General features: G+C 42.1%; 2 protein-coding genes across 3 annotated transcripts; one reads left to right on the top strand and one right to left on the bottom strand.

The window, feature by feature from the left end:
- SEC61B (Sec61 translocon beta subunit) lies at positions 632-7,279 on the bottom strand. Its single transcript, NM_001243825.1, is given in 4 exon segments — positions 632-914; positions 4,052-4,153; positions 6,899-6,996; positions 7,188-7,279. Coding segments are annotated over 4 exon segments (291 nt in total). The 5' UTR covers positions 7,191-7,279; the 3' UTR covers positions 632-826.
- On the top strand, positions 7,636-19,430 carry ALG2 (ALG2, alpha-1,3/1,6-mannosyltransferase). Of its 2 annotated transcripts, none has more exon segments than NM_001101029.1 (2): positions 7,636-7,999; positions 11,207-12,844. In NM_001101029.1, coding segments are annotated over 2 exon segments (1,251 nt in total). In that variant the 5' UTR covers positions 7,636-7,651; the 3' UTR covers positions 12,110-12,844.

The following is a 19,958-nucleotide window of genomic DNA, read 5'->3' as shown; positions in this document are numbered from 1 at the left end:
GAATGCTCATATCCAGAAAGGGAACATAAGCTAAATGAAACTTCAAAAACCCTATTTTTGGTTGGAATTATATCAATTCAATTTAGAAATGCTGGTGTCTCACAATGATTAAGGTCTCTAATTTTCAAGATAAAAACAAAATTTTATATGAAAAATCCAAATTATCAAATGAATACTTTCAGAACAGGTTTAGCAGCAAGTTCTGTCTATACATAAAGAATTAAGAACTAAGAGAAAGAAGAGGCAAAAATATTATCTATGGTTTTATAGACAAAGAACAGAATGAGCAAACATTTCATCCAAGATTTCTGAATGATTTCTGACTACTCCACTGGGTACCAGCTGCCTCTGAACACAGATCTGCCTGATGGAATCATAGGCACACTCCTTGAAAAACCACAGAACACCCAAAATGACAATCACCAGGACAGAAATACCTAAAAGAAAACAAGCCAGGACCAATTACAGTATCTTGGATTTGAATGACTACATGGTCATATTAGGAACTGTCAATCCAACAGGAAAAAAAATAAAATCTCTACAAGACATGTTTTCTACATATTTATTTGTAAATCTAAAGGCAGAGAAAATAAGGGCCCTAGCAGTCAGGCATCAGCAATGAGACTTGGTATAAATGAATTAAAAAGTTTATTAGCCATAGAAAAAAACTGATTCCTTAAAATCGGTTCTTATTAAGTTCCCTGTAAAACAGGAAGCTTACAGAAAATTTTTCTCATAAACAGAAAATCACTATGTTTTTGGTCCAAGATATGTTGGGTTTTTTTCCTTCCTTCTTCAGATGACAGACAGATGGATGTAGCCGAATCTATGAACGAGTGTACTTGCCCCAAATGTGCAACATAAATACAGAAGCGATGAACAGAAGACTCATAACCAATACTGGAACAGGGCCACTGAAATAAGAAGAGAAGGCATGCTTAGTTTTAGTAATAATACATTATTATACTTGTAATATTAAAGACTGCCCAAGGGAAAGGGAGGGGAAAGCATCTAAGATCCAAGAATATTATTCACATAATTAAAAAAAATATTACTGTGGTTATTTTGAGGGGGTGGTGACAACACTGTGGTTATTTAGAAAGGAGATATCAGGTTTTGGGGGGGGGTTGCTTTTTGCTTTTTAGGACTGCACCTGCAGCATATGGAAGTTTCCCAGGCTAGGGGTCAAATTGGCACTACAGCTGCCAGCCTACACCAGAGCCACAGCAACACAGGATCCAAGCTGTGTCTGTGACCTACGCTGCAGCCTGAGGCAATACCGGATCCTTAACCCACTGAGCAAGGCCAGGGATTGAACCTGCATCCTCGTGGATACTAGTTGGGTTCATCACCACTGAGTTGCAACAAGAACTCCTGAGAAATCCTTATCTTTTAATTAAACATTCTAAAATCTATACAAATAAAATGATCTATGTCTTGGAATACTAGTCTCTCTAATTTCATGTATTTGATATTTTCCATAATAAAAAGTAATTTTAAAACTTTCTTTTTAAATTTAAGTGCAAATGATCCAATTACCAAACTATTATTTCAAATTAAGATTTAAAGACAACCTTCATTGTCTAAAACCACAATAAACCAGGCATACAAAGATGAAGAAGTATCACACTGTAAGTTACGAAGCATTTTCAAATATATGATCCCATATGATCAACAAACTCGAGACACAAGGGAAACAAATATTAATCTCATTTCATGAGAAAGGCAAAATGAGGCTCAGAGAGATTATTACTCGCCTAAGAACAAAGAGACATAATGGAAAGGAGGGATTTGAACTCAGGTTTTCTGATTCCACACATATTGCTCATTTTATTGCTTTAAAGTTCCCATATGTAAGGAGCAAACATTCTAGGCAACATTAGTTAAGTTTCATTTGTATTTAGTTAACTGTAGCAGGAAGTAGATTTTCCTCATCAGCCCTTCCCTAAATCAAATGCTTTCCAGGTTGAGAGTTAGTACATGGGTTTCTTAAAGGGAGAACTCCTTGATTTTACACAATCTTTGAAAGGGTTAGGGTTAGGGTTAGGGTTAACCAGTCAAAGGTTATGGGCCTCATCCACCTGACTCTTCTTGCCAACACCGGTTTTGGACAATTCAAAGTCATGTCACCTCCCAGATACAACTGGGGGTGGACAATGGAAAAGACTCCAGGAATCTTTATTAATAAGGCAGTGGAGTAACCCAGTGTAGCAGCAAGGAACAGAGTGCACTAGTGGACAACAGTCAATGCACAAAGATCCAGGTCCTTGCTACACTGTTTTGTTCTTCCAAAATTTGTACAATTATGGGCATAAACCAATTTAAAAATACATAAAAAGAGATCTTCGTCACACTGCACTGGATCATACCCACTTATTTTAAAGCACCATCAGAACACATCAACCTCTAAAGAGCTTAAAACTGAGAGTCCAAGGGCTGAAGTCTGGAAACCAACTCTGTCCCTCACAAGCTGTGACTGTGGTCCCATGATTCACCTTCTCTAAGCCTCATTTTCCTCATCTGTAAGGTGGGGATAATCACAGCACCTCTGAGGGTTGCTGAGGTATTAAATACATTAACACACACAGTGCAGGCTTCCAGTAAGCTCTCAGGAAATGCTATTATCGACCTAAAAAAATTCTAAACTCCCAGGAAGAGCAAATGACAAGCTCCAAGATGGTACCTGACTGCTCTAAGACGTGGATTATAGATATGATTTCTCAGCTGTGTCCTTTCACCCAAAAACAGCTCTCTCTGGTGTGATGACACTGTGATTTATGACACTTCAAGAACAGACTCTAATGATTCTTGGAAGGACTCACACACAGTAACAATAAGTAAGTCGGCCTGCACAACAGCCCAGAGCAAGCACAAGCCAGATTCACCCACAGGAGAATAGCTGTTTTACCATCTTGAGAAGAAGGGTTTAAAATGTTGTCCCCTTAATACCCTGAAGAACAAAGGGCTTCGAATTTTTTCTTTGAAATACTCAGAAAATTACCTCTAACAAGGACCAAAAGGCTGTCAAAATACTGCCAACTCATATATTCCCAACCCCTAGAATTACTTCCTAAATACATACTCACCTTACAAGTCTTCAAGAAAAGAGAGAAAAAAAAAAAAAATCAATCACTAAATAAAACCAAACCTCAAGAATTCTAGGGAAGTATTCCTAAATTAAAATGGTGATCTAGGTCTACCCTACTTGTCGAGTTATTTAAACAAATCCAAATAAATCTGATTTTGTCTCTGCTACCATCAGACAGTATAGAAAGAGCATGGGATTGAATAGGCAGAATATCTTGTTTCCAGCTCTTGCTGTTTGTCTTTGACAGGCTGCCTTACCTCTCTGAACCTGAGGTGCTATACACATGAGAGTTGCGGTCATTATTCCAATTCCTCATCCACTGGATTTAGTCAGGAAACAGCTGTAAGCAGTGGTATCCTGGAGCTGACCTGGTAAGTAACCTATGGGATGATGTCTGCCACATGGGACCACAAAGTGAGGTGAGCAATGCCCATTTCCCATTACCTAATAAGCATTCTCTGGCCTAAGACTTTGGAAAGTGATATGGGTCTGGTCACCACCCATCAAAGGCAAAGAGGCCAAAGAACTTTTGGTAACACAGCCTAATGCAGAAACTCCCATTAGGCTGTAATTGTATCAGCTTATGCCTCCAGGAGAGCTTTGAAAAATCACCCAGCTCCTATTCAAATGGCTACTCCTATTCTCAGTGTGGGACAAGAACACTAAATGAAGAGCAATTTCACCTAATTAAGGTGTTTTCCCTCCAGTTCTGATCCCATCATTTATTTTGACTGAGTTACAGGAAGATGTTCCCTTACTTCCACTCAATCCAAGAAGAGATGTCATTCCAGGCTCTAAATTAATTGGTGATCCATGGACAAACCAACCCAGCCCACCTGGCACAGATGAAGCTATTGTGTATTATAAATCTCATCAAAGCAAACACCACTGGTGGCAGAGAGAGTGTGGCCAAGGGGCTTGGTGATTCTGGACAGAAACACAAGGTCTGTTCCCAAGACTTACACTTTGAGCCCTGGTGAATCTTCTGTGTAGAATCGCCACATCCCCCCAGTGCCTGCTGAGGTTGTGCGACCTGCGCTCCTTGTTCCACAGCTGGCATTTTTCCTGTAAGAGAAAAAAATGTTACAAATGGTCTTTTCTTGGAAACTCTTATAAGGGCATAATAACATATACTACCATTAAATTGTTAAAGAACCAAAAAATTAACTTTTTCTTTGCTACTACCTCCTAAATTCTTGCTTTTACACCACTAATCATGAAAACCACTAAGAGCTGAGTACCTGCCATACTCTGATGCATACAATAACCCAAAATATAGTGACCATTTTATAAATGAAGTAAACGAGGCTCATAAAAGGTTAAGCCAAGTGCCAAAGACCACACGCCAGCAGGTTGCTGAGCTCAGCTGTGGACCCAGTTCTGACTTTAGGGCCTGTCCACTTACCCAACTCGCCCACATGTACGGAAACCTGATTTGTATGTGGTACCTGTAATGGCACATTTCTCCTAGCATTTTTTTTTTAATTGAAGTACAACTAATTAACCGTGTTGTGTTAGTTTCTGGCATACAGAAGTGATTTAGTTATACATAGATACATTCTTTTTCACATTTCTTTCCATTATGGTTTATCATTTGATACTGAATATAGTTCCCTGTGGTACACAGTAGGACCTTACTGTTTATGCATTCTATATATAATAGTTTACATATGCCCAACCCTAAATTCCCACTCCCTACTGCTCCCACCCCACCCCCACAACCACAAGTCTATTCTCTATGTCCGTGAGTCTGTTTCTGTTTCGTAGATGAGTTCACTTGTGTCATATTTCAGTTCCGTATACAAGTACTATCATATGGTATTTGTCTTTCTCTTTCTGATTTAGTTGGCTTAGTATGATAATCTCTAGGTCCATCCATGTAGCTGCAAATGGTATTATTTCTCTTTATGATTAATATTCCATTGTATATATAATGTATACGCCACATCTTCTTTATCCATTCATCTGTTGATGGCTATTTAGGTTGTTTCCATGTCTTAGTTATTGCAAATAGTGCTGCTATGAACATAGGGGTGCATGTATCTTTCCGAATTATAGTTTTGTGTGGATATATGCCCTAAAGTGGGATTGCTGGATTACATGGTAACTCTTATTTTTAGTTTTTTGAGGAACCTCCATACTGTTTTCCATAGTAGCTGTACCAATTTACTTCCCCACCAACAGTGCAAGAGAGGAAGTTCCCTTTCCTCCATATCCTCTCCAGTGTTTGTTATCTGTAGACTTTTTAATGATGGCCATCCTGAGCAGGGTAAGGTGGTACCTCAGTGTAGTTTTGATTTGCATTTCTGTAAAAATTAGCAATGTTTAGATTCTTTTCAAGTGCCTATTTGTCATCTGTATGTCTTCTTTGGAGAAATGTCTATTTAGGTCTTCTGCCCATTTTTTATTGTGTTGTTTGGATTTTGTTGTTGTTACTGAGTTGTATGAGCTGTTTGTGTATTTTGGAGATTAAGCCCTTGCCAATTTCATCATTCGCAAATATTTTCTCCTATTCTGTGGGTTGTCTTTTTGTTTTGTTTACGGCTTCTTTTGCTATACAAAAGCTTATAAGTTTGATTAGGTCCCATTTGTTTATTTTTGCTTTGATATCTATTGCCTTGGGAAATTAAGAAAACATTGACACGCATTATGTCAGAATGTTATGCCTATGTTCTCTTCTAGGAGTTTTACACTGTCATGTGTTGCAGTTAAGTCTGCAAAGAGTGCCACTTTTAGACAATACATTTCAGTTTCACTTCACAGAAGAGAGGGAGAAGAGAGGTGGTTTGGCTGGGGGGGAAAAACACCACCAAGAGCCTTGGCACCCCCCACTGCCTGCAGTTTTTTGTTTGTTTGTTTGTTTTTTCTTAAGAGCCTCACCCAAAGCATATGGAAGTTCGCAGGCTAGGGGTTGAATCAGAGCTGCAGCTGCTATCCCACACCACAGCCACAGCAATGCAGGATCCCAGCTGCGTGTTCGACCTACACCACAGCTCACGGCAATGATGGATCCTTAACCCACTAAGCAAGGCCAGAGATCGAACCTGCATCCTCATGGATACTAGTCGGATTCGTTTCCTCTGAGCCACGACTGGAACTCCCAGCCTGCGTTTTTTAAGTTCAGCAACAAGAAACCAACATGGACACTAACCACTACAATGACAGAATCAGAGCAGAGTATTAAAATGGAAATAACCTAGAGAAGACAAAAATTAGGTAGAATATTTCCTAGGTGAGAGACTGAGTCAGAAGAAATGGATAAGGAAAGAACTGTTGAGAAAGTTTCCCTGTACAATGTAAAGGTACAGGATAGAGCCACAGCATTAAATAATAATCTAAGATGACACCGATGTTCTGGCTTGGGTGAACAAGTATGTAGCAGTTGCCATATGGAAGTAAAGAGATATACTTGGGAGCAGACGTTGAGGTGAACGGAGAGACAAGAATTGTGTATTAGACAAGTCGTGTTAGTTTGAGTCTGTACAGGATTTCCAAACACTAATGTTGAGTGTAAAGCTCAGGTCTAGAGACAGGAGATTAATGACATCAGTTTTCTTAATGTTGCTTCCGGCCTCACCCCAGTTTAACTTTCTTATTTCAAAAGTGATGCTCAAAACTGAACATTGGGAAGAAAATGTCTCCCTCTCGAGACACAAAACACCAAAAGTCTTTTAACTATCGCTACGGCCGCACCACCTGCATCCTTTCGCCCCTGTGAACCGTAACATCAGAAGTCTCCTTGTCAGAACCAGAGAATTCCTGGGCCGGATCCCTCCGAGCCCACCTAGAGAAGATCGCAGGGGTCCTTACCTCTGCCGGACCGTGGATCCTGCCGCCCGGGCGGCCACTGCTTTGCTGGGAGAGCGTCCTGAGGAGCCCACGTTGGTGCCACTGGGCGTCGGACCGGGCTGTGGAGGGAGACAAGGTGAGAAACGGGTTAGCGCCGCCGGCCGGCCCCCAGACCCCGGGCCCTGACGGCGAAGACCTGCACCGGGGCCTGGGGGAAGCAAAGGAGCCGCGGAAGAAGGACAAAGCATACGGCAAAAATCAGGGCGCATGGGAGAAGCCGGGACAAGAAGGCAAGGCTGGGGCCACATACCATGCTGGAAACTGGAGAGAAGCAGGCAACTGAAGTTGATGGCGGGGAAACGGTAGAGCCCTCAACAGACCAGCGGCCGGAGAGACTGATTCTGGTCCCGCCCCCGGACCTGCTGGCAGGGTCCTCGCTGACTCCAGGGACGCCTGGGCTGTCCGACTATGTGCCTGGAGGAATTTTAGTACAGGCGACTTAGTGCTGTATAGGAATTACAGACTTCCTATCTTTTCACTTGGATCACAGAGTCCTTCCTAGAGTCCAGTCTCTGCCAGTGGGAGATCCCAGCCATGGTCAGACGAGAAATTTCCTCCGGCAGTTACTAGTTGCCCACAGATTCGCGCTGATGTGGCCTAACCAACGCGCACACCGCGGGGCGTGGTCGATCCCCAGAAGGGCCCGCTGGGAGGACGGGGAAAAGAGCATGCGCGGAAGCCCTTAAGCGTCCGCGCCGAGGCGGCTTCTGGACGATGGAGGAGAATCAGGGCCAAGATGAGGACCCGGGTCCTAAGCCGTCGGTGTTGTTCCTACACCCGGACCTTGGCGTGGGCGGCGCCGAGCGGCTGGTGCTAGACGCGGCGCTGGCGCTGCAGGCCCGCGGATGCAGCGTGAAGATCTGGACCGCGCACTACGACCCGGGCCACTGCTTCGCCGAAAGCCGCGAGCTGCCGGTGCGCTGCGCCGGGGACTGGCTGCCGCGCAGCTTGGGCTGGGGCGGCCGCGGCGGCGCGGTGTGCGCCTACCTGCGCATGATTTACCTGGCGCTCTACGTGCTTTTCCTCAGCGACGAGGAGTTCGACGTGGTCGTATGCGACCAGGTGAGGTGGCCACACCAAGCCATCGCCGAGCCTCTTTTAACTCTGTATGGAGGGCGCGCTGCATGACCTCTGAATTTCTCTGTGTTGTTCGGAAACATCGAAACTGATGTGGAGCGATCAGAGTTGGGAGTGACGCTGGTGCTCGAACTTTAGTGTGAACACGTTAAAGTTGCGGATTACTTGGCCCCACCCTCGGGTGTTTTCATCCTAGACCCCTGAGGTGGTGCCCGAAATCTGCATTTTCACTAGATCGTCGATGAATCTGAAACGACGGGCCTTGGTGCTCGCTCTAAGAAAACAGGAGTATTAGAAGTCAGCCTTCAGTCACCTTTTACTTCTGAGTAACTCGTATTTCTTCCTTCTTTGCATTATTCCTGTTGACACTACTTCCAGGCCACATATGGCCCACTATAGCACGTGCAGCCGGACCACCCCACTCCTTAGCAGTGTCATGTGTTAAAAACCCCAAGCTAAACAGGTGCTGTCCCTTTCAAAACTTTAACATGGTTTCCCACTAGTCTTTGGAGAAAAGTCTGGGTTCTTTACCTTGGTAAATAATGTCCACCTGGATCTGGGCTCTAGCTATTCTAGACTCTTTTTATGTATTTTTTTTTTCCAAAAAAAAATTTTCATCTTAAAAAGTCACATTTACTGATGGAGTTGTCGTGGCCCGGGGGCCCATGAATCCGACCAACTGCAGTGGCTGGGGTTGCTGCAGAGGTGCAGGTTCTATCCCCTCCCTGAGTAGTGGGTTAAAAGATCTAGCATAGGTTGCAGCTGTGGCTGGGATTAAATCCCTGGCTTGGGAATGTACATATGCCGCAAGTGCAGCCATAAAATGAAAAAATAAAGTAACATTTACTCAGAACTAAAAATTCAAATAATATAGGAGACTACAAAAGCCCCATCCCAATTCCACTCCCTGAAGACAGCCACTGTTAATAGTTTCTCCTGCATCCTTTTCAGAAATTGTGCTTACACCAGCATTTATGTGTCTGTCCATAGATACATCTTCTTATACATAATAATTAGGATTATAACGCACCTACTATTGCACAACTTGCTTTTTTTCACCAAAAGTTTTTACTTGGGACACACTTATGTGTCACTATTAGAGATTCACTTCATTCTTCATGGTGAGGCTTTTGTTTCAATGTACCATACATTTTTCTGTTAAAAGATACTGTCAGTGTGACCAGTTTTTTAATGAATAGATCAGTGTTACAGTGAAAAGTCTTTTTTGTGCTTCTGCAAGCATGGCCTTTAGAATTTATAAAAGTAAAATTGGAAGGTCAAAGGGTTGTACATCTGGGTTTTGGTTTTTGTTTGGGGAGGTTTTTTGCTTTTTAGGGCTGCACCTGCAGCATATGAAAGTTGCCAGGCTAGAGGTCGAATCAGAGCTGCAGCTGCCAGCCTACACCACAGTCACAGCAACACCAGATCCAAGCTGCAACTGCAATCTACATAGCTCACGGCCACCCCCGATCCTTAACCCACTAACCCACTGAGCGAGGTCAGGGATCGAACCCACATCCTCATGGATACCACACTGAGACACAACAGGAACTCCACAGTTGTACATTTTAAATGTCTGTAGCTTTTGCCTTGCAAAAATGTTGTGTCACTCTTCTCTCCCACAGTGATAGAGCCTGTTACTCCATGCTCTTGTGCACACTGGGTATAATCAACCATTTTAGTCTTTGCCAAACTGATAGGTGGAAATGGCATCAGGTTTGTATTTGTAGTTCCTTAATTATTACTTCTGAGTTACTCTCACTTGCATGGAAGCTATTTCCTTTTTTTAATAAATGGGCATTTACCAAGCATCCTGCGCATGTAACCAGTCAGTAAGCAGGAGGCAGCTGAGACTTTATTGGATAGAAAAAACACTGAGCTCGGAAATGGGAGACCTGGATTCAAGTTCCATATCTGCTACTTTATAAGCAGCTTTGGATAAATCTCTCATTACCCCTAAAGCTCACCCTCAGGTGTTAAGTGAGCTGGAGATTAAATGACTTGCAAAGATTACCCAACAGGAAAGTCTCTAGTAATGATTATGGTTAACATTGCAGTAAACATTGAGCACATGGTGTGTGCTAAATTCTTAACACGTTTTACATATGCTGGTGGATTTAATAGTCACAAAACTGTATGTTTCTTTAAATAAAAAAAAAAAATACTATAATTATTACCAGGTTACGGGAAGAAGAAACTGAGACCCAGAGAGAGAAGTAAATTACTTGGTTATGGTTACACAGCCAGCTAGTAGAGCTGAAATTCAAACCCTGTCAATCTTGATTCTATAGCCTATACTCTAAACTCTGATAATTCATCCATTCAGTTCCTTAGGATAAAGAAGATACTGGAGTGGCTCTGTCCAGTATGTTAGTCATGAGCCACATGTGGCTCTTGAGCACTTGAAGTGTGGCTAGTCTGAACTGAGATGTGCTATAAGGATAAAATATACATCTGATTTTAAATGGGGAAGGATGTAGAGTATCATTAACTTTTTAAATATTTTGTTACATTGCTAAGTGATAATATTTTAGATACAATATATTAAAATGACCTTTAAGGAAATTCCCTTGTGGCACTGGGTTAAGGATCCAGCATTGCCCTAGTTGTGGCACAGGCCACAACTGCAGCACGAGTTTGATCCCCAGCCCGGGAACTTCCACCATTAAAAAGTTTTTAGTGTTGGAGTTCCCACTGTAGAGCAGCGGAGACAAATCCAACTAGGAGCGATGAGGTTTCGGCTTCAATCCCTGGCCTCGCTCAGGATCTAGCATGGCCGTGAGCTGTGGTGTAGGTCACAGACGTGGCTCAGATCCTGCGTTGCAGTGGCTGTGGTGTAGGCTGGACCCCTAGCCTTGGAACTTCCATATGCCGCGGGTGCCACCCTAAAAAGAAAAAAAAAAAAAAAAGTTTTTAGTGTAGTTAACTAGATTTTTACTTCCATTGGACAGTGCTGTTCTAGAGGAAACCAGTGGACTTGTAGCTTTAAATATATAGTACCTATCCTAAGAATGTCTACCAGCCTTCCATATATCAGGCATTATATGAGGTGAGAGGGGGAACACAAAGCAGAACCAGATGTTGCCCATGAGGGGCCCACAGACTATCAGGCAGGGTAGGTGTCTGCTTTTCATTTGGTTGAAGCTTAGTTAACCAGTTACTTCATCTGCTGTTGCTTTTTGCTTTGGCTAGGTGTCTGCCTGTATCCCAGTGTTCAAGCTAGCCAGACGGCGTAAGAAAATCCTGTTTTACTGTCACTTCCCAGATCTGCTTCTCACCAAGAGAGATTCTTTTATTAAACGCCTATACAGGGCTCCAATTGACTGGATAGAGGAATACACCACAGGCATGGCAGACTGCATCTTGGTCAACAGCCGGTTCACAGCTGCCATTTTTAAGGAAACATTCAAGTCCCTGTCTCACATAGACCCTGATGTTCTCTCTCCATCGCTGAATATTACCAACTTTGATGGAGCTGATCCTGAAAAGCTTGATGACCTAGTCCCCAAGGGGAAAAAATACCTGTTCCTCTCCATCAACAGATACGAAAGGAAGAAAAATCTGACTTTGGCATTGGAAGCCCTAGTCAAGCTGCGTGAAAGATTGTCATCCCAAGATTGGGACAAAGTTCACCTGATCATGGCAGGTGGTTATGACGAGAGAGTCCTGGAGAACGTACAGCACTATCAGGAATTAAAGAAAATGGTCCAGCAGTCTGACCTAGGCCAATATGTGACCTTCCTGCGGTCTTGCTCTGACAAACAGAAAATCTCACTCCTCCATGGCTGCACATGTGTGCTTTACACACCAAGCAATGAGCACTTTGGCATCGTCCCTTTGGAGGCCATGTACATGCAGTGTCCAGTCATTGCTGTTAATTCAGGTGGGCCCTTAGAGTCCATCGTCCACGGTGTCACAGGATTTCTGTGTGAGCCGGACCCAGTGCACTTCTCAGAAGCAATAGAAAAGTTCATCCATGAACCTTCCTTAAAAGCCACAATGGGACTGGCTGGAAGAGCCAGGGTGAAGGAGAAGTTTTCCCCTGAGGCATTTGAAGAACAACTCTACCAATATGTCACCAAACTGCTGGTATAATCAGATTTTTTAATGTCATTATTCTATATTCATCCCTACAATATTTGTAGATTGTGGACCCACTTTTGAAACCAAAGAAAAACCCTCATATTTAGTGCAAAATAGATTTTTTTTTTAAATATACTTAAATCTTGAATCTGAGCTACCTTCCTAGAGCTCATACCTCCCCATCTACTTTTTTAGAAAAAGCAGTATCAGAGTTACCCTGGTTGCAGTGGGTTAAGGATCCAGCACTGTCACTGCAGCAGCTCGAGCCGATGCTGTGGCATGGGTTCAGTCCCTGGCCCTGGAATTTCTGCATAGTACAGGTGCAGCAAGAAAAAAACTTGTTTTTATGCTATAATAATTCTGAGTCTTAGTAGTATTGATTCAATATAAATATGGTAAGATTTGACGTTCAGCAGCATATTTTAGTTATATTTTCTCTAGATTATTGTTGCCCTGCCTATAAATTTTTAGTCATATTGTGCCTTACTTGGTTTTAATACTTTAAATATATCATCATCAAAGTTGATTAACTTGACTTCATAGCATAATGAGAAGACCCACAATGTAATTACCAAAATCAGTCCGCTGACCACTGTTAGGAAATTTTTATCTGTCATACCTTTGCCTGAATCCATAGCATGAATGCTCTGTGTTGTTTTTTTGTTGTTGTTTTTTTTACTAAGATGATTTATTGTGTTTTTGGACACAGTCATGACAATAAAAGATGTTTATGCTGGGAAAAGACAAAATACTAAATGTTGGCCTCCATGATCTATGTGGTGTTAGGAATGTAGACAGCCAGGCCTGAAATCAGAAACCAGAGTTAACCGGATATTGGAATGAATGGCTGTTGTTATGCATGAGGTGTTCATCTTGTTTAGAGTTCATTTCAAAGTGTCATCTGAGTCATCAGCTTTGTTAATATTCGTGTTTTATTAAGTTATTAACTAAGTTCCTAAAACGTATAAGACACAAATGCTTTTTATCCTTTAAGGCCTGCCCTCACGGCTGTGAAGCTTTCCTTGAACCCTCCACCTACTCCTGAACTGAAAATGACCTTCCCACCCATGTACTGTGGCCCTCTCATGTCAGTGACCATTCTTAGAGTTCATTATTTACCTGTTGATCTAAATACAAATAAACCTAAAGCACTTTCTTTTTTTTTTTTTTTTTTTTTTTTGTGTGGTCTTTTCAAAGCTGCACTTACAGCATATGGAAGTTCCCAGGTTAGGGATTGAATCGGAGCTGCAGCTGCCGGCCCACACTACAGCCATGTCTGTGACCTATGCTATAGCTCATGGCAATGCCAGATTTTTTAACCCTGTGAGCAAGGCCAGGGATCAAACCTGCATCCTCATGGATACTAGTCAGATTCTTAACCTGGTGAGCCACAACAGAAACTCCCAAAGCACTTTCAACATATCTTTAAATTCATTTTTTAAAAATAGCAAAGATCTCTAGCCAAAGGCTCTACATTAATCACCTCTCAGAGCACAGACTTGAGAGTATGACAGCCTATGTGACTTTGGGCAAATTGCTTAATCTCTGTGCCTCAGCTTCCTCATCTGTAAAGGGGAATAACTGCGCTATTGTACTTTTCTCATCGGGTGGTTGTGACAGATTGCCATAATATGTGAAGAGTGCTTAAGATACTAGTTGGTACATTGTATGGGCTGTATAAATGCTGGCTATTTCATAGTTGGCGGAGACCAAAAATCACTGTAGAAGTTGCGCATGGATTCAGGCTGCACTACTATATTGTTCTCTGGGGTTCTTTAGAGGATGAAGTTTCAGGTTGTGATTTATCTTGTTATTCTGGACCATAGGAGTATGTCGATGAAAGAAATGACTGCAACAAAGAGTTCTCTAAAATGAGAGTGTCAGGGTTATTGAGTCTTTGATGGAAAGAAAAGTTTAGTTGAGTTCTCTTTCCTTTGGCATTGCGAAAACTTGCTGTCCAGTAAAGTAGGTCATCCTGTTTTTTGTGGCTTGGGGCATTGGTTTCTCAGGGAACTAAAGCCTTTCCAGAAAGGCCTGGTGGCTCTGTCCACTGGGTTTAGGACAGATGGACTCAGTCATGCCCTGAGACATAACTGATACTTACTCATTCCAAACACTAAAACTTTTACCTATTTGACCATTTTTATGTAGATCCTTCCAAAATGGAGTCTAGGCTTCATGGGCCATATGTTTACCTTTCCTTCCTTTTCTAAACCACAGCAGGTGACAGTGTTATTGTGTTACCACATACTGGGAAGGATGCAGAGCCCAGCCTGAGCTTCCAGCCTCTGGTGCAGTAACTCCTGCCTCTGGACCTAGGTTGGAGCTTTGCCCATAGGATGTATTCACGGCTTCCAAAACTAAGCTGAAGTTAGGGAAAATAGAAGCATGGAAGACTGAGGCGAACTGTTCAGGACCTTAACAGTAGTAATTCTAGCACTCACTGTGGGTCAGGATGGTGAGACACATCTTAGACAACTCATTTAATGTCACACAGCTTGGAAGGATGGGCAGCATCTCAGGGATCTCAAGGCTGTCTGATTCCAAAGTCCAACGACTTTATCATCCAACCCAGACCAGGTTCCTTGTGTGGTGTGTATTCAGTCAACAGGTGTAGGTCACCTGTCCAGGTCCTCGGGTTTAGGGAAGCTTTGCTTATTATTCATTTTCGCTTTTCGTCTTCACAATAGTCTTGTAAGGTGGATATAATTGTCCTTCATTTTATACATAGAGAAGCTCAGGGAGGTGAAAGACTTGCCTGCAGGCACAATTCAAAAATGAGTAAACCAAGATTTAACCCACAGTTACCTGATGCATCTAGGATGGCACATACCAGACTTTCTCAGCCAGCTCCCCTTGGACAAGCATGAATATTGCAGGTCCTTTAGTACTTTATGAAATTCAATATAAATACAGCATTCTGAGTCATATCAAAGCTAGGGGACAAGACACTCTTCTGTCTTCAAATTAGTGCTCTGACCCTAAAAGTGTGGCTGGTATCCCATGCCTACCCCATTGCCCTATCCCAGCCCCATGAGAATTGCTGCTCAGAGGCCACATGCCAACTGCCCTATAGCAGATGTTGAGTCGAAGTCCTAGTGGAGTTATCAGGATCCTTTACTTGCATGAAGCAGAAATTCAAGCTGATGTAACTCAGAACATTGTAAGAGTTGGGTGTTTGAAAGAATCCAAGCCAGAGAGTCTGTCACCCCCATACCCCCTCCCCAAGGGATGGGTGAGCTGGAGATGAAAGCTTTTTTCTCATGCACTCTCTCAAGGAAATCGCTGTTCCCATGTTGACTTGCTCACCTGTGCAACCCCTCATCCTTCCTTGCCTTCCATGGATCTCCACCAGTTGGTGCAAATTCTACACATGCAGAGGAGGTGGAGGTGGAGGCAGAGGCACGTACATAGAAAGAACATTCACTCACTCAGCTAAGGGGAAGCAGTATTGTTCTTCCTGTTTGGAAAGGATCCACTGACTAATGATACTGACTGCTATTTGCACAGACTTTAGAGTTGGCAAAGCTCTTTCCACGTTGTCTCATTTACTCGTCACAGCACTGTTCCAGGAAGTTATTAAAGCCATGCTTACTCTCAAAAAGCTGGGGCTTCCAGCTAGGAAGCTGTGGACCAGGTTGACAGTTCTTTCAATTGTGTTATAGATGCCTCACCACCTACCCTGACCAGTATGCCAGTTTCAGTTCCACTTTCTTGGTCTGCCTCTTCTTCTTTAAAGAAAGTGAGGAAGCTAGACACTTCATGGCCCTGCTCTCTGCTCGTCCTTTGTCTGTTCATGACCATCAGCCATTCTCTGTCCACCTCTGCCAACATTGTCAGCTGTCTGTGACCTCCTTTCTTGTGCATTTCCAACTCCCAGAATCAAATCCACTCAGCTGACTAGAACCCCACAGATCACCCAACCTAGTTTGCTCTTACACAGAAGGGAAAACAGGCCCACAAAAAGAAAGGGACCTGCCTGGGGTCATACAAAGGGACAATTGCATCCCTCCTCTTTGTTTTCTTGAACCCTCTCGCACCACCTCCACTCTGTCAAAAACCCCTTTTTTCCTTCCATTTTGAACTCCTGATTCTTTTAATCCTAACCTCAGTGCCCTGCAGCTCCGTCCCCAAGAGCCTGTGAGATTGCCACCATCCAGACCCCAGTGCCTACTAGCCAAGGGTGGGGTGTTGTCTCAGTGACAACTGTCCTCTGGTTAAACAGCAACCCTTGGGAGGGAAGATGAGAGATTTTACCATGCGGACTTCAAGCCAGGGGACTGCTGGAGCCAGCAACTGTGTCTTTGTCAAGAGGACTAGGGATTGGGTGGTGCTCACAGGGTGAACCAGAAATAGAACCTCCAGCAAATGCTGAAATATCTTGTAGAAAGCACTATTTCTAGGCCAGCCACTGATGTCATTTGAGGCAAATGTAGCCTAAAAGTCTCTTAGGGGTTGTGTGTATGTGTGTGTGAGTGTTTGTGAGTTGGGATTTGGGGGAGGAGGGCACAGGTTTTACTTACCTTTTTGACCTGCCACTCACCCAAGAAGTTGACAGGCAGAATTAGACCAGACAACTAAGTTGATAAAGTCAAATTGGCCTTTGCTTTTCTGTTACTTAAGCTAGAATTCTAGGTCCCCAACTATTGAAGTGTCCTGATGGTGATAGTCTAAAGTCTAGGTTTCCTTATCTATAAAATGGATATAATCAGATCCAAGTAGCCCACCCCATAGGGTGATTGTGAAGGAGAGACAAATAAGCATTGAGTGAGAGGGACTGAACCAGTATATGAGTGAGACAAAGGATGTGAAGCTGATGTGTAAACTGTAGAGTGCCAGGAGCTTGTTAGGAATGAAGGCAATCTTTAAAGGTCTGAATGAATTGCCCCAGTCTGTTGCCATCCCAGTAAGATTAGCTTGGGCGCTCTGCCTTCGCTGGGGAATGTCACACCATGCGGAGACAGAACGTTTGAGCAAACCCAACAAGGAGTATTTCCCTCTCAATTTGTGAATTTGTTTTTCTTTTGTTTCTTTAGGGCCGCATCCACAACATATGGAAGTTCCCAGCCTAGGGGTTGAATTGGAGCTAGAGCTGCCGACCTTCACCATAGCCATAGCAACTACAGGATGCAAGCCGTGTCTATGACATACACCACAGCTCACAGCAACACTGGATCCCCCACCCACTGAGTGAAATCAGGGCCGGAACCCGCATCCTCATGGATGCTAGTCAGATTCGTTCCTGCTGTGCCACGAAGGGAACTCCCGTGAATTTCTTAACATCAGGTTTTCCAACAGTTAGGTCTGTGTGGTACTGAAGTAAGGATGGACAAATAGATCAGCCCAACAGAATAGAGTTTTTTGGTTTTGCTTTTTTGGGGGTGGGAGGGATGGGTTTTGTTTGTTTGTTTTGGCCTTGCCTGTGGCATGTGGATATTCCTGGGCCAGGGATTGAATCCAAGCAATAACCTGAGCCACAGCTATGATAATGCTGGATCCTTAACCCACTGCATCACAAGGGAACTCCAGACTAGAGCTCGAAAATAAATTTGCACATATGTGGTCAATTGATTTTTGCCCAAAGTGCCAAGGTAATTCAATGGGGAAAAGATAATCTTTTCAAGAAACAGTGCTGAACGGTCATCCACCGTTGACCCGGCGGTGTATAGCACAAAGAACTTTACCCAGTATTCTGTGATAGCCTATATGGGAAAAGAATCTGGAAAAGAATGGATGTGTGTACGTATAACTGAATACTTGGTCGTACAGCAGAAATTATCCCAACGTAAATCAACTATACGTCAATAAAACTCTAAAAAATGGAAAAAAGTAAAACAATTTAAAAAAAGAAATGATACTGAAACAATTGCATATCTGTATGGAAGAGAAAAAAATCGCAACTTTTATCTCATGCTATATACAAAAATGAACTTGAAATGGATCAGAGGCCTAAATATAAAAGCTAGACTTCATAAGTTAGGAAAATGGAAGAAAATCTCCACAGTCTTGGAGGTAGGCAAAAATTTATTTGATGGGACACAAACAGCACAAGCATAGAGGGGGAAATTAGTAAGCTGATTTCATCAAAGTTAAAAACTACTGCTTTTCAAAGGACAGTGATTTTTTTTTTAATTAAAAAACAGGTGTTCCTATCATAGTTCAGCAGAAATGAATCTGACTAGTATCCATGAGATGAAAGTTCAATCCCTGGCCTTGTTCAGTGGGTCGGGGATCCAGCGCTACCATGAGCTGTGGTATAGGTCGCAAATGCATCCTTGGTTGCTGTGGCTGTGGTGCAGGCGAGCAGCTACAGTTCTGATTGGACCCCTAGCTCAGGAACTTCCATATGCCAAGGGTGCAACCCTAAAAAGCAAAAAATAAAAATAAAATAACAAGTCACAGCCTGTGAGCAAATATTTAGTATATCTGATTTAAAAAACTGCATCCAGTATTGGGTGTTATAACTCGATATAAGAGAACAAACAACCTACATTTTTTAAGGGGCAAAAATTTGAACAGTCATTTCACAGAAGCTCTACAAATGGCCAATAAACACATAAGATGTTCAACATCACTGGTCATAAAAGAAATGCAAGTTAAAACCGCAGTGAAGTATCAGTGCACACCCATAAAATTAAAGACTCTCATTAAAAATGTTGGTAAGAATGTTGAGCACCTGGAATTCTCACATATTGTTGATGGGAATGGGAAGTGGAATAAACTCTTTGAAAAATTGTTTGACATTTCTTATGAAGTTAAACGAGACACTTACCATATGACCCAACAATTTGACTTCTATACATTTTGCCTAAAATGATTAGAAAAATATGTAAACAAAGACTTATTCAAGGATTCATAACAGCTTTTTTCATTGATTGTCAAAAACTGAAAACAATCCTAGTGTCCATCAGCAGGTGAATAGATAAATTGCAGTGCATTCATCCAATGGAACACTTGTCAGCAATAACAAGGAAGGAAATGCTGATAAGCGCAATGATGTTGATGAATCTCAAGAACATTACTGAATGAAATGTCAGACACAAAAAAGTTCATAGTATGTGACTCCATGGATATGAAACCTGAAGGAAAGAAAAAGTGAAGCTAAACTATAGTGACAAAAAGCTGATCACTGTTTGCCTATGGTCCAGGGTGAGAGACTGACTAGGAAAGGGCACGAAGGACTTTTTTTAGCATGATGGAAATGGCTTATATCTTTATTATGGTGATGGTTTTAAGGGTGTATATATTTGTCGAAAGTAATCATATATATGCTTAAGATGAGTATATGTTAATGCATATAAATTGTAACTCATAAAGTTGATTTTAAAAAACACTTGTGATGTAGTTCTATTTGTACAGGAAAAGTTTTCTAAATGGGTAATTGTGAGTGTGTGTGTATAATGTATACACACATATATAATTATGAAAGTTTCTAAGAGAATAAACACCAAGGTGATAACATTGGTTGTCTCCAGGTAAGTGTGATTAATCAGTAGGCATTAGTTTTCTTTTGTTTGCTTGTGTTTTCTGACACCCCCATAAATTGATTTTCTCATAAGAAAAAGAAATTCAAACATAAAAGAAAGCTTAAATTTTCTTACTGGTCACTTATGTTCTTACAGTATATTTTTAGACCTAGTGTTTCCAACTATTACCCTATTTGGATATACAGTTTGTTCTAATTAATCCCTTATTATTATATATTATGATTATTCCAGCTGTTTGCTGCTACAAGCAATCTAGCAGAAAAATAATTGACTTTAAATTCTAAATGCAAATTTAAAAAGCAAAAACATGGAAAAAATTAGAAAAAAAGATAGACGTGAAAAGTTTACAAAACTGCCTGGCAATGCACCAAAAA

The sequence above is a fragment of the Sus scrofa genome, chromosome 1 (genome assembly GCF_000003025.6).
Source record: "Sus scrofa isolate TJ Tabasco breed Duroc chromosome 1, Sscrofa11.1, whole genome shotgun sequence".
Taxonomy (NCBI): Eukaryota; Metazoa; Chordata; class Mammalia; order Artiodactyla; family Suidae; genus Sus; species Sus scrofa.
Note: the sequence above shows the minus strand (reverse complement) of the source record. Positions and strands in the feature narration are given on the sequence as shown.

Coding starts and splice junctions, on each gene's coding strand:
- ALG2 (XM_013993690.2), top strand. CDS start 9,587: ATGTCTGTAGCTTTTGCCTTGCAAAAATGTTGTGTCACTCTTCTCTCC. Junction 9,731..11,206: donor ATAGGTGGAAATGGCATCAG/GTTTGTATTTGT, acceptor TGCTTTGGCTAG/GTGTCTGCCTGTATCCCAGT.